This window comes from Microcebus murinus, chromosome 18, assembly GCF_040939455.1.
Source record: "Microcebus murinus isolate Inina chromosome 18, M.murinus_Inina_mat1.0, whole genome shotgun sequence".
In the NCBI taxonomy this organism is placed as follows: domain Eukaryota; kingdom Metazoa; phylum Chordata; class Mammalia; order Primates; family Cheirogaleidae; genus Microcebus; species Microcebus murinus.
Window position 1 is genome coordinate 46,082,435 of NC_134121.1, and position 13,213 is coordinate 46,095,647.

Consider the following 13,213-nt stretch of genomic DNA (forward strand, 5'->3'; position numbering starts at 1 on the left):
GAGCCCATGACTATTGGGGCACGCCCTCACATTTTGCACCACAGGTAAAACCCATTAACACGGGAGAACCAGACACCAGTTCTCGGCCAGGCTGTAGCTCTGGGGTTCGAAGAACCTATCTAACCATGGCCCCTATATATGTTTGCCCTGGGGCTCATCGAGACCGCTCTCTTGCTGAAGCGTGTGGCTATGCCCCTGACTTCTTTTGTGCCTCCTGGGGCTGTGAGACTACGGGCGATACCTACTGGAGCCCCTCCTCCTCCTGGGACTATATAACAGTTAAAAGAAAATCCCCTTCCCCATACCACCTCAACAGCGGTCCGGTCCCCTTTAAAAAAGAGTGTAGCAACCAGTGGTGCAACCCCCTGTTAATTTCATTCACCGAAGCTGGAAAAAAGGCTTCTTGGGACCAGTCCAGGGGATTTGAATGGGGGCTCAGACTTTACATATCTGGGAGAGATATTGGTCTCACATTTAAAATCAAGTTAATTAAAAGCCTCCCCAGAGGTCCTACAGTCGCATTAGGCCCTAATAACAACCTTCACCCACCTCGACCTCACGGTCCCTCCAGGGACCTACCCTCCTCCCCAACTGTGTCCCCTCCTCCGCTCAGCACCTCCCTATACCAACCTACCCTGCCTGAGGGGCCCCCTTCCTCGGCAGAACTAATTCTCTCCTTAGTCAACGCCTCTGTCAGGACCATCCGAGAGGCCAACAATTCAGAATATCAGGAGTGTTGGGTATGCTACTCCCCCCGACCTCCCTTCTATGAAGGCGTCGCTACTTTTGGTGAGCCATTATTTACTAATGACACCAGCAGACTCAGATGGGGTCTAGAGACCCATGATGGCCTGACACTCAGCCAAGTCACAGGCCTAGGTCTTTGCCTTCTTAGCCCAAGGATGCTCCCTCCCGCACCCTTAGAGAAAATATGCAATCAGTCAATTACTGTCAACTCCACTTTTCAGTATATTCAGGCATCTAACACCTCCTATTTTGCTTGTTCTTCTGGCCTTACCCCGTATGTAGTCTCTGCAACGTTTCTTGAGCATAGAGAGTATTGTGTGTTAGTCATGCTCTTTCCCAGACTCACTGTACATCCTGCTAATGAGTTACTTCAGTTTTGGGAGCGAGGCACCACAATGCCCCGGGAAAAAAGAGAGCCCATCACGGCCATAACACTCGCAGTTGTTCTAGGCCTTGGTGCCACAGGGGCTGGAACAGGCATAGCCTCTCTAGTCACCTCCAATCAACAATACCTACAGCTCTCTGTAGCCATCGATAATGACCTCCGAGAGCTACAGCAAGGTCTAAAATATCTTAAGGAGTCCCTCGCTTCACTCTCTGAGGTAGTGTTACAAAATAGAAGAGGCTTAGATTTAGTGTTCCTCCAAGAGGGAGGTTTGTGCGCAGCACTCAAAGAAGAATGCTGCTTCTACGCAGACAAAACAGGCCTGGTAGAAGATAGTATTGAGAGAGTTAGACAAAGCCTTGAAAATAGAAAGAAACAGAGGGAACAAAGTGAGGCATGGTATCAAAATTGGTTTTCCACATCCCCCTGGCTATCCACATTGCTTCCCAGTGTCTTAGGGCCGTTTATAGGTTTCTTGTTGCTTCTCACTTTTGGGCCTTGGGCATTCAAAAAACTAACCAACTTTGTCAAGTCGCAGGTAGACGCAGCCACACAAAAATCGGTCTCCGTATTTTACCAACGGCTAGAACAAAGAGGCTCCAGAGAAGACCTCCATGAAGAGTCTCCCAACACACCCACTAAAGGTCTAAATTTCTCAGACCTTGCCTCAGACATGGAACACAGTTGGTTCCAAAAGCTGTGGAGACGCCCATGACGGGATTATCGCGATGCCGTGTACCAGGTGCACACCCCGCCAGCTGTGAGGTAACTCCATGACGGGAATATTGTAGGTCCATGCCCGGAGGCACACTTCATAATCAGAAGTGCCGGAGCTGGATGCCACCTACATAGCCTAAGACAGAGGCCTCACCGACATTTCGATCGCCAGATCGATCTTATATTTGGGGTGCTGGTCGCGGAAGCCCATCGTGTAGCCTAAGACAGGCTCTCCACCAACCTGTGTAAATCTCCCTCATATTAATAAAGATAGGGGGAGATGTTGGAGACTAAGACCCTTCATATTCCAACGACTTGCCCTATGCACGGGCCTCCTCGTCCTGGAAAATAGCACCCAGCTCCCCAGCTGTAGTTCCAAGAAGAATGCATTCCATGCCATGCTTGCTCCAGGGCATGCCACCTGCAATTGTTCCCAACCCCCTGCTAGGTTGGGGTTGAGAGATCCATCACAAAGAGCTTCCGGTGCCATTGGGATGCTGATTGGGGCTGATTAGCCCACAGGAAAGCCTCATTATTCCCCCACTCTATCTTTCTGTTTCTACTTCCTTGTTTTCTGTATATAAAACCTACTAAAAATCCAAGTAAAGTAGACCTTGACAATCATTCGCTTGGTCTCGTTTCTTTCTCTCGCTCATCTCTTTCAGGCACGGTCCCCCTCGCCCCCGCGAGTAACAGAAGGTCCCGCGGGTCGGGACACAAATACTCTTCCTCCTTTCAGTCTTGGCACATCACCTGCCTGTCCCTGAACCTGCCAGGCTAACCCTCTCCATGGGGCTCTAGCCCCGGAGAATTATCCTCTACTTGGAAACCCTCCTCTGCCAGCCTTGGCCATCTTGGTCCCTCCCCAACTTCCAGGCTACAAACTTGCTTTCGCAGGTGGCTGGACCAGCACCAAAACTGACTGACTGCAGTTTATAATTGTGTAATAACTGTCACTGATGTGGACTCTCAGTCCTCCTAACAGATTTTCACATTGGCATTATTATCCCCGTAGCACAGAAGTGGGGTTGGATCCCTCGACAAAGTCACAGGCTAGAAAATATCAGGGTTAAGATGTGAACTCAGGTCTCTGACTCCATTATTCATCAGCTATTATTATTCCCATCCCTCCTAAAAAAACCAACTTACTTCCTGGGATCATGGCTCAAAAACCTCAAGTGTCTCTTCTCATCAAATTGCCAACCTCCTTAAGAGTTGAGGGCCATGTGCTTCTTTCCTCTGGGGCTCTGCGTGGAGGGGGTGCCATAGCAGTGTGAACTCACCAGCCTGGATAACCAGCTCCCTCCCCTGGCCAAACTTTCTGCAGAGGTGAGGGGTCATGGCCTGGGAAGGAGAGGGCTTTGCCCCCACCCCTGTCCCCGGCCCTGGTCTTACCCCGGAGGAAGTACTTGAAGGTCTCCTTCATCATTTCCTTTTGGATCTCAGGGTGAGTGATGGCGTTGAGCAGCTGCCGCCGGTCAGGCTGGTTAAAGATCAGGTCCCCCAGGACCTTGCGATTGATGTCACCATTCTCCAGCAAGACCTCAGTGCCGAAGGCCTCCACGATGCGCCGGTGTGCGGGGTATCCTGGCTGAACGACTGTGGCATGAAGAGGAGGCTGGGTCACTCTCTGGAGACCTCCAGCCAGCCAGAGGACCCCAGGTGACTAGAGGCAAAATGATGGGGAACCCTGAGTGCTTCTTTTAGGTGGAACAAAAACAAATGAGGGGAAGGAAAGCAGGTAAGGAAAAGAGCAGAGCGCACAGGTAACAGGGCAAGCTGAGGTGGGGTGGGATTCTAAAGAGAGGGAAGAGCAAAGAGCAGGCAGGGCGGGCGAGCATGGGGCAGGACGGGAAGTCAGACCAGGGCCCACAGGAGCCTTCCTCTCCTCTGAGACTTACGGAAGAAAGGAAGCAAAGGGGAGCTGCCATGCACAACCCCCAACGGCCTCCTCCAACTCACCATGCCGGGCAATGATGTCCACGTCAATCACTGCACAGCCGAGCTGCTGGAACACCTGGATCACTGAGCTCTTGCCAGAGGCAATGCCCCCAGTCAGGCCCACCAGGAACATCTTCCCAGGAAAGAGGGAGGTCCGAGAGATTATGGAGCCAGAGCCGGGAAAAAGTGCAGAGTAGGGCACGCTCAGCCGATCACGAAGGTCACCAGAGGAAAGCCAGCAGGACCTGCCTGTCGGAGGTGAGCAGGCTTGATCAGTTTGGGCCAAAACAACTGGGAGAGGGACAGCCACAGCTCAGCGGGGCAGGGTCACACCCTGAGCTCAAGGAGCTTTGCAGCCATCTGGAGAGAAGAAACCCTCCAGGAAAGGCATCCAGTATTTTTTTAAAAAACATTCATAAAGAAGGCAAACTAACATTGTAAATTTGGTGATGAAAATGCTGAGCAGGCAGAACAAGGCCAGGTGCTTTCTGGAAGAGGCAGTGTCCCGTTGCAGGCAGACTTCCTATGGAAAGGTATGCAAAGGAGACAGACACCTGTCCCTCTTTGGAGAACCCAAGGCACTTTTCAGATTTCCACAGGGCCCCCTGGCTTCCACTTTCTAGCCTGGGACACTGAGGCTCAGGGGAAGAAATGGCCTGCCTGCAGCCACCCAAGTGAGTTGCAGAGAGACCACAAATAGGGTCCAGGTGTTTGGGCCCTCTTTTGCCCAAAAGGCCCCTCCCCACAGAAGGTCTCACTGCCCACCGCACCTTAAGAACCAGCACTAGGACTAGCTGGGTGGCTAGTCTAGACTGACATGCACAATTCTTCTCCTTAGCCAAGAGGTGGCCCAGATGGTAGCTCAGTGGTGGCAAGCAGTGTCTTGGTGGCCACTAAGCCTGAGGTTTAGAGAAGTACAGACCTAGCCAAGAAGGAATGTAAGGAACAGGATGACAGGCTGGGTGGTGTTGGCAGTGTAACTCTGAGCTCAGTGTCATGGCTTGTGGCTCCCTCAGACCAAGCAGCAGTAGCACAGCACAAAGGTTAAAAGCACGACCTCTTCCAGTCCAGCTCCTCTACTCACATGCTGTGTAACCCTGGGCAAGTCACTTGCCTCTCTAAACCTGTTTTCTCATCCATAAAATGAGGTTTTATGGATCACAAGGCTGCCTCACAGGGCTGTTGTGCAGACTGAATGAGAAAATGCACACACAGAGCTGGGCACAGCGGTATGTGCCTGTAGTCCCGGCAACTCAGGAGGCTGAGGCAGGAGGGTCGCTTGAGCCCAGGAGTTTGAGGCTGCAGTGAACCATGATGGTGCCACTGCACTCCAGCCTGGGTGACAGAGTGAGAGCCTGTCTCTAAAAATTTAAAAAGAACAAAAGAAAGAAAAAAAGAAAATGCATACACAACCCACAGTACACTGCGTGTAAGTGGCAGATGACTAAGAAATAGAAGGATGGTGATGAAGGGTGGAAAGTTGGGGTTATAGTTACACTGCAAGGCACAGAAAGAAAAAAAAAAAAGACTTTTATAATGTCATGACCATATTCCTGCAACCTCAGACTGTCACATAACAGACTTTTAAAAAAGTCATGTTGCATTTTCTGCAGTAAGTGGGGTTACCATGCCTTGGACTTTGCTCCCAGGCTAGAAGCAATGAAATCAAAGCCAGGTCTCTCACCCTTCCTTTGTCATCCTCAGATCACTTCTCTGGAACCTTGGAATCTGTCAGAGGACCTTTGTTGTTAAACGGCAGATTTACTGTCCTAATTACACTTTGCTCGAGCTTATAATGGAATGAGTTTGCCTCCCCTGAGAACACACCAAGCGACAGGAGAGGCAGCCGCTGGGATGTGGCTGAGCAGGTACATGGCTTGGGGCAGCAGGGGACCAACCCAGAAATTTAAATTTGCCGCGGCTCATTCTCACCCAGGGTGCCAGGGTAGAAAGAAGAAAATACCCATCACTACATTACGCAGCCATTTAAAAATCATTTCTCTTTTTTTTTTGAGACAGAGTCTCACTCTGTTGCCCAGGCTAGAGTGAGTGCCATGGCGTCAGCCCAGCTCACAGCAACCTCAAACTCCTGGGCTCAAGCAATCCTCCTGCCTCAGCCTCCCGAGTAGCTGGGACTACAGGCATGTGCCACCATGCCCGGCTAATTTTTTCTGTAGGTATTACTTGGCCAATTAATTTCTTCCTATTTATAGTAGAGATGGGGTCTCGCTCAGGCTGGTTTCGAACTCCTGACCTCGAGCAATCCGCCCGCCTCGGCCTCCCAGAGTGCTAGGATTACAGGTGTGAGCCACCGCGCCCGGCCTAAAAATCATTTCTCTTCAATCTCTCGGAGGCTGGAGTCACCCCCAGGTGGTCTCCCTTCAGGTTATAAAAAGAGGAATTAAGGGCAGAGTTCAGTTGTAAAATAAATAAAGAAAAAGTTGGTCCTTTTAGCCAAAGCTTTAAAACAGAAAATCCAGGAACGGCATTTTCAATCCCACTCTGCACTGTTGTTCCCAAAGCAACTCAAGTCTGCTCCTCTTCTGCTGAAGACCAATCTGGAGGAACAGGAGAGGGACTTGAGAACATGCCAGGCCTGGTGAAGGGCCAAGGGCCAGTTTCCCACAGGGCCCGACCTCTTCTCACTAAAAGTAAGCCACAGTCACCCGGCCACCCCACCTTGCCAGGCTCACCTGAAAGGGTTGAACAGACCTTAACACCCCTGTACTCCGATTCCCAAGTCCCTCCTGACACCCTGAACCAGAATCTCCCGGGACGGAGCTGCCCCAGCAGTTCTCATGTGTAGCAAGCCTCAGGATAGATTCTAACTTTCATTTACAGTGGTGGAGACTGAGCACCAAGAGAGGGGAAAGGACTTGCCCAGGCTATAGCTATTAGCAAAGGCTAGATGGAATTCAGAGTTTATAACCCCTAGCCTAGACTCCTGCCTTTAATGTATTCAAAGAATGATTTTTTTTTTTTTTTAAGACAGAGTCTTGCTCTGTCAGCCAAACTTGAGTGCAGTGGGTCATCATAGCTCACTACAACCTCAAACTCCTGGGCTCGAAGGATCCTCCTGTCTCAGCCTCACAAGTAGCTGGGACTACAGGTACGTACCACCATGTCTGGCTAATTTTTCTGTTTTTTGTAGAGACAGCGGTCTTGCTCTTGCTCAGGCTGGTCTTGAACTCCAAGACTGAAGTGATCCTCCTGCCTTAGCCTCCCAAAGTGCTAGGATTACAGGCGTGAACCACTGTGCCCAGCCTGAAAATTTTATTTACCTTTAAATTAAGAAGAAAAAATAAGGAAGGTGAATCTATCTGTAGGCAAATCAAGTCAGAGCCAAAGAGAAATGATTTCTTGATTATTATATTGTTTTCTTCCCACAGAATGGAGGGGCTCAGGACTTGTGGAGAGCAAGGGGATAGAGGCAATTCGAGGCTCCCAGGGTAACCTAATAAATATCTTCCCCTCTCAGTGTCTTGGATGACCATCTGTGGACACAGACCCACCACAGCTGCTTGGCCTCCGTCAGGAAGGCCAAGGGGATGGAGGAACACATGCCCAGGGAGGCTCTGGGCCCCTGGCTTCAAAGGGCTGGACAAATAACAGCTGTTCCTGTCCAACAAGCCCCTCTGTAACTCATTCTTCTGTGCTTTGTGGCAACAGTGCCTATGACCTCTTGGGTAACGAAAGGAAAAAACAGGTCTTGCCCCTCGGGCAAATGGAAGAGACAGACAGTAACAAATGAAAACAGCTGAGATGAACAGACTGCCGCCAGTGAGGGAGGGGGGGTGTGAGCAGGAGTGGTCGGGGGTGCACGCCTGGGCCCGTGTGAGTGCGTTCCCACTCACCCTGCTGCTCGCAGACCTGCTGGGGAAGGAAGCTACGGCAAGCGTGACTCCACTGTCCTCTCAAGGCTCAGCAAGGAGGAAACAGAGGCCTCCACGTCCCATCTAGACCTGCCCGGCAGCTGCCCCGCCAGGCACACATGCACAAGTGATGACCATTATTCATGACGCTCTTCCTGCTCCGGCTCAAGTCATCATTCTCCAGAATCCACTTGTTTCTCTCATTCCACTGCCACTTACGCAGGAGCAGCAGGTCCCTTACAGCAACTGCTAAACCTGGCTGTGATCTGAATCCCCCGACAAACTTTCAGAAAGGGACAGGAAGCCAGGCTGTACTCTAGACTAATGAATCTGAACCAGCCAGGCCCAGAACCACTGCTAAAATGGAAGGTTGAGGACTGGAAACGGAGAGGCCTGAGCCCCAGTCTGTGAACACTGTCATAAAACTACCTGTGTAACTGCAGGAAGCCTTGTCACCAGCCTGGCCCCGGGTGGTGCGTACTCCATAAAGGAGGAACAGCTGAGACTGAATGCCTCCCCTCCTCTGGGCCTCAGTCTCCACACTTGTCAGCGAGGGGGCTGCACTTCCAATGCCAACAACAGCGTCAGTTCCCGGGAGAGGCTGAGTCACGCTGGTGCCCTCCTCCTCCCCTTTGCGCAGCGCTCTTCCTGGAGCAGCCAATAAATGCTCACCTGGTGAACCAAAGATGCCTTGACTGTTGGTGGCCTGGGAATCTTCCTCCTCAAAACCAAAAGCTGTTTACAGAGCTGGCTGGGCTGGAGGAGGGACTGCACCAAGTCCCGTGGTAACAGAGAAGCAGCTAATGCCCACTGCAGGAGAAATGGAAGCTGGTTTCTGGAAATGAGTCCAGGAAGGGACAAGGCACAACTGGAAGGAAAAGCAGGACTCAGATCCCAAGGAAGCTACATCCTTTTCCCTCCTCTCCATGTCAGAGGGAGGGCCACAGGGTGTGAGGTTAAAGGCAAGGTGAGAGAGGTGGCATCTGCGTCCCAAACCTGTTGTGAGCTCTAAAGCCTGTGAACTGAGGATCAAATTCTATTGTGCTCCAAAAATGATGAGCTCTTCTCATTGAACTTCTCCAAATTGCCTTTCAGTTTTGTTGTTTTTCTTTTTCTGAGACAGGGTCTCTTGCCAGGACTAGATTGTAGTGGTGTCATTACAATTCATTGCAACCTCAAACTCCTGGGCTCAAGTGATCTTCCTGCCTCAGCCTCCTGAGTAGCTGGGACTACACATGTGTGCCACCACACCTGGCTAATTTTTTTCTATTTTTTTGTAGGGATGGGGTCTCACTACATTGCTCAAGCTGGTCTTGAACTCCTGGCCTCCAGCAATCCTCCTGCCTCGTCCTCCCAAAGTGCTAGGATTACAGGTGTGACCCACCACACCGGACTCGCCGCCTTTCAGTTTTTACCTCTTGGGCCCCAATAGCCCAGAGAAGACGAAGTACTCTCAGGGAAGAGCAATCTCCCTTGGAACCCCTCTGGCAGTATTTCTCTTAAGGAAAGATGAGAGTGGGCTCCAGGCCTCCAGACAAAAAGCCCCACTACTCCGTGAGGTCTGTCCAAGTTCTAACTCCTCTAGGCTCACACTGTTACCTAACTCATCAGTCCCTTGTGCCCAGACCACTGCAGTGGCCTTGAGACCTGACCCTCAAGTCCTTGCCCTGTTTCTCCCCAAGGTAGCCAGGGTCATGGTTTAAGGGTCACCTGATCATGTCACTTCCCTGCTTAAAACCTTCACTGCCTTCTTACCCCTCCTTCTGGCCGTTCACAAAGGTCTCCATGCCCTGTGTGAACCCCTCAGTCACACCCTGTGCCTGCCCTCTGCTTGTCACACTGACCTTCCTTCCGTCCCTAAGCATGCAAGCTGTTCCTATCTCAGAGCCACTGGGCATGCTGTTCCCTCTGCCAACACTCACCTCCTAGCTGGCTCCTTCTTATTTATCTGCACACGCTCTGTCACCCAGTCAGATACCAGGCACTGTTCCACAAGCTGCCTGCCCCACGGAGCTTACACTCCAGTGTAGAGGTGGAGTATGGGGAGGGGCATAAACAATAAGCTCACAGTAGGTGTGAGGGTGGGAAGGGCCAAAGCCTAGCAAAAGCAATGGGGGTGATCACTGTAAATAAGGGGCCAGGGAGGTCTCTGAGCCAAGGGCCTGAAAATGGCCAGGGAGCAAGTCACAGTCCTCTCTGAGCAGCCTTGTCCAACCCCAACCCAAGTCAGGCCCCTGGCATCGCTCCCACCTGCTTACTTTCCCTCCCTGTGCCCATCATGATTTGTACTTTAATTTCCATTTGTGTGACTATTTTTTTTTTTGGAGACAAGGTCTCACTCTGCCTCCAAGGCTGGAGTACAGTGGCGTCATCATAGCTCATTGCAGCCTTGAACTCCTGGGCTCAAGTGATTCTCCTGTGTCAGCCTCTTGAGTAGCTGGGACTACAAGGCACAAGCTACTACACTCCGTTAATTTTTTTATTTTTTGTGAAAACAGAGTCTTGCTTTGTTACCCAGGCTGGCCTCAGACTCCTGGGCTCAAGTGATCCTCCAACCTAGGCCTCTCAAAGTGCTGGAATTACAGGCATCAGGCACCATGTCTGGCCTGTTTGTGTGACTTTTTTATTTTCACTTATCAGTCCCCTGAACCAGAATAGGCTCAGAGCAACTCCTAAGTGTGACTGTTTTTAAATGTTAGATAAAACAAGCTCCATGAAGCCACAAGCTATGTCTAGTTTGTACCTGTTTCCAGTATCTAGCATCGTGTTCACTGTCTGTCACTCACCAGGTGAGTGACACTGGTCAAGTTACTTAACCTTTCTTTGACTCAGTTTCTTCATCTGTAAAATGGAGCTAACAGCAAGTACTTCTCTGAGTTGCTGTGAAAAGTAAATGAGTTAATACACAGAATGCTTAGTGCCTGGCACACACTAAGCACTCAATCAATGTTCCCAAGTAGTTATTGGAGGGAGTGTTTGATAACTCTTATAGAATGAATGACCAAATGACTCCATAACCAGATCTATGTATCAGTGCCGGAAAGAGGGGAAATACTTGGGGTCACATTATCCTGTTAGTAGCAAAAGGAGGCTGGAACCCACCCGCCTGTCCCTTTTTCCATTAGGACATGCTGCTTGCTGCTAGTCAATCTCTCCTGGGAAAAAAATGGAAACAAATAAAACACCCAGTGGGTTAAGCATAATAAGGGACCGATATTTGAATGGACACTCTCTCTTTCTTCCCTTGAGGAAGCTCAGGACTTAAGTCCTGTTCACAGCTCCCAAATGACAACCCCAAACCTGCGTGTACAGGGCCAGGCCCTGGCTCCCTCATTAGCTTGCAGCTCCCTCCCGCCTCCTCCCACAGCCTCTTGGGATCTCACACTGGGTATGCCTGACTGGCCAGACCCATCTCCTTTGAACTGCTTTCCGAAGGGGATGTATCTATTTTGCTCCAATGATCAATATAATCATTCTTGAAAACAAGTCATTCCCTGACTTGGGACCCAATTATTTTCTCGTGGAACCAGTGGCTGCAAAAATATGTTGTTTTCCAGTTAACTATTAAGTGCTATTTTTATATACGATTTCCCTACTCCTAATCTTTCATTATTGGTGAGAGGTTGCTGTTGAAACCTGACTCCAAGTTCTTCATCTGCTAGGCCTATTAAGCCACCACCTCCAGGCTACAGGTCACCTGGAGGGAGCCACAAGATGGGGAACTGGCTTCAGCTTCCCTCTCCCTCCACCCCTTGCCAGCACCAAGGGAGAGAACAGGTCTCTCTTCTCTACTTGAGCACTCTCCAAGTACAAACCATCCCTCTAGGGAGGTCTTATGGGTAGGCAGGGAGGTGGTTTGGACTGGACTACTTTGCTGGCACTTATACAGAAAGTGTCACAGGGAATGCCCACTCTCAGAGGCTTTGGAGTCAGAGGGACCTTGGTTGTGATCTCAGCTCAGTTCCTGAACTATCTGTGTGGCCTAGGGCAATTTATTTCAGCATTCTGAGCCTCTCTTTCCTTGAGTATAAAATGGGATTAATAATGACTACTCACAGGAGTCTTGTCAGGATTAAATGAGGTGACACAGGTCGCAGTAACCTCATCTTTGCCAACTCAGTGTGTGACATGTCACAGCCACTGCAGCCTACTCCATTTCCCTACACAGCACACCAACCTTCCATTTGCTTAGACCCAAACCTTTGTGTTCCCTGGCGGCTCTCTCACACCCTTCACCCAACCCACAATCCCCACCCCACCCCCACCCCCGCAGGCTACCCTGCACCTTCACAGCCTCATCAGACACCCGGTGCACAGCACTGCCATCATCTCATCCTGGATCACTGCAGGAGCCTCCAGCGACTTCCATGCTGAACCTTTGCCTACTAACAAAGCAGCCAGTGTGACCCTTTGCAATGCATCAGATCTTGTCATCAGCCCTCTGCTCAAAACCCCCCAACAGCTTCCATCTCAGCAAGTACAACCCAAGTCCTCTGAAAGTCCTACAAGGGCCTCCTGACTGATGCAGCTATTTCTTCTCCAGGCATTTCCTACCATAGCTCTCCCCTAGCTCACTGCCCCCCAGACACACCAGCCTCCCACTGCTCCTCCACCATGCCTGGCACGCTCCCACTTTGGGCCTATGTCCCAATGTCCCCACAGTCTGATACAAGGCTCTTTCATAGGGGGCTGCACAGCTCACTCCCTTCTCTGCCCAGCTGTCCCCCTATCAGAGACTGTTGCATCCTGCTGAACCTGAGGCAGGAAACGTCCCAAAAGCAGCAGCAAAAGAGTTCCCACAAGAGAGTGCCCCAGACAGTCCTGAGATGGGCAGTTGGGATTCCAAAGAAAGAAGCACTAAAGGCCAGGGTGATCAGTTTCCAATATTTATTAGGGGAACTTGCAGAGAGGGCTGCAGTAATCCTTAAGACAGTGAGAGAAAAGGGGTGTTCTACCTAGGTATATCCACAGTGAGGGGTCAGGGTATGGAGTTTATATGAGGGCTTAAGGAATTTGGCTCCGGCCTGGGGCCACGTTCTTTCAGTGTTTTGGGCAACAACCTAGATACCTTTACCAGTGCCTGGGAATGTTCAAGGCCCTTGTTTGAGTTGGAGCCTGCTGGGAAAAACCTGCAGTTGTGGTCCAGACAAAGAGAAAGTTCAGGGAACTGGAAAACACTACAGAGATATATAAAATAGCACCCCTCACCCTTCTAGTCTCCTTACTGGTCCACTTTACTCCACAGCACTTAATCAACATATATGGCTATGTGTTTATTTACTGTAATCTGCCTCTCTCCCTAGAATCTGGTCACTGCTAAATCCAAGGTGCCTAAAACAGGGCCCGACAAGTGGAAGACCCTCAAAAGACATTTGTTGAACAAACACATGTACAGCATGCAGCAAAATGTCCAGTTCATGGGTAAGCATAAACAGGAACTCAACATTAACTATTTTAAAATAAGAACACATTTGTTGGGCTGGGTGTGGTGGCTCATGCCTGCAATCCTAGCACTCTGGGAGGCTGAGGTGGGAGAATCACTTGAGGTCAG

At 50.5% G+C, this 13,213-nt stretch overlaps 1 protein-coding gene across 8 annotated transcripts in view; it reads right to left on the reverse strand.

Annotated features, from left to right (window-relative positions):
- Positions 1 to 13,213, reverse strand: part of DCAKD (dephospho-CoA kinase domain containing) — a 34,303-nt gene that overhangs the window by 10,573 nt on the left and 10,517 nt on the right. For 2 of the 8 annotated variants that reach the window (XM_012786806.3, XM_012786805.3), the window contains exons 2-5: positions 8,335 to 8,530; positions 4,225 to 4,313; positions 3,812 to 4,035; positions 3,245 to 3,448 (exon numbers count right to left, since the gene is read on the reverse strand). In XM_012786806.3, coding sequence (XP_012642260.1) covers positions 3,245 to 3,448; positions 3,812 to 4,035; positions 4,225 to 4,226 — 430 coding nt within the window. In that variant the 5' untranslated portion in view covers positions 4,227 to 4,313; positions 8,335 to 8,530. Of the gene's footprint in view, positions 1 to 3,244; positions 3,449 to 3,811; positions 4,040 to 4,224; positions 4,314 to 8,334; positions 8,531 to 13,213 lie in introns of all 8 variants that reach the window. The other 6 variants (XM_012786811.3, XM_012786810.2, XM_075994632.1 and 3 more) reach the window with 4 other exon arrangements.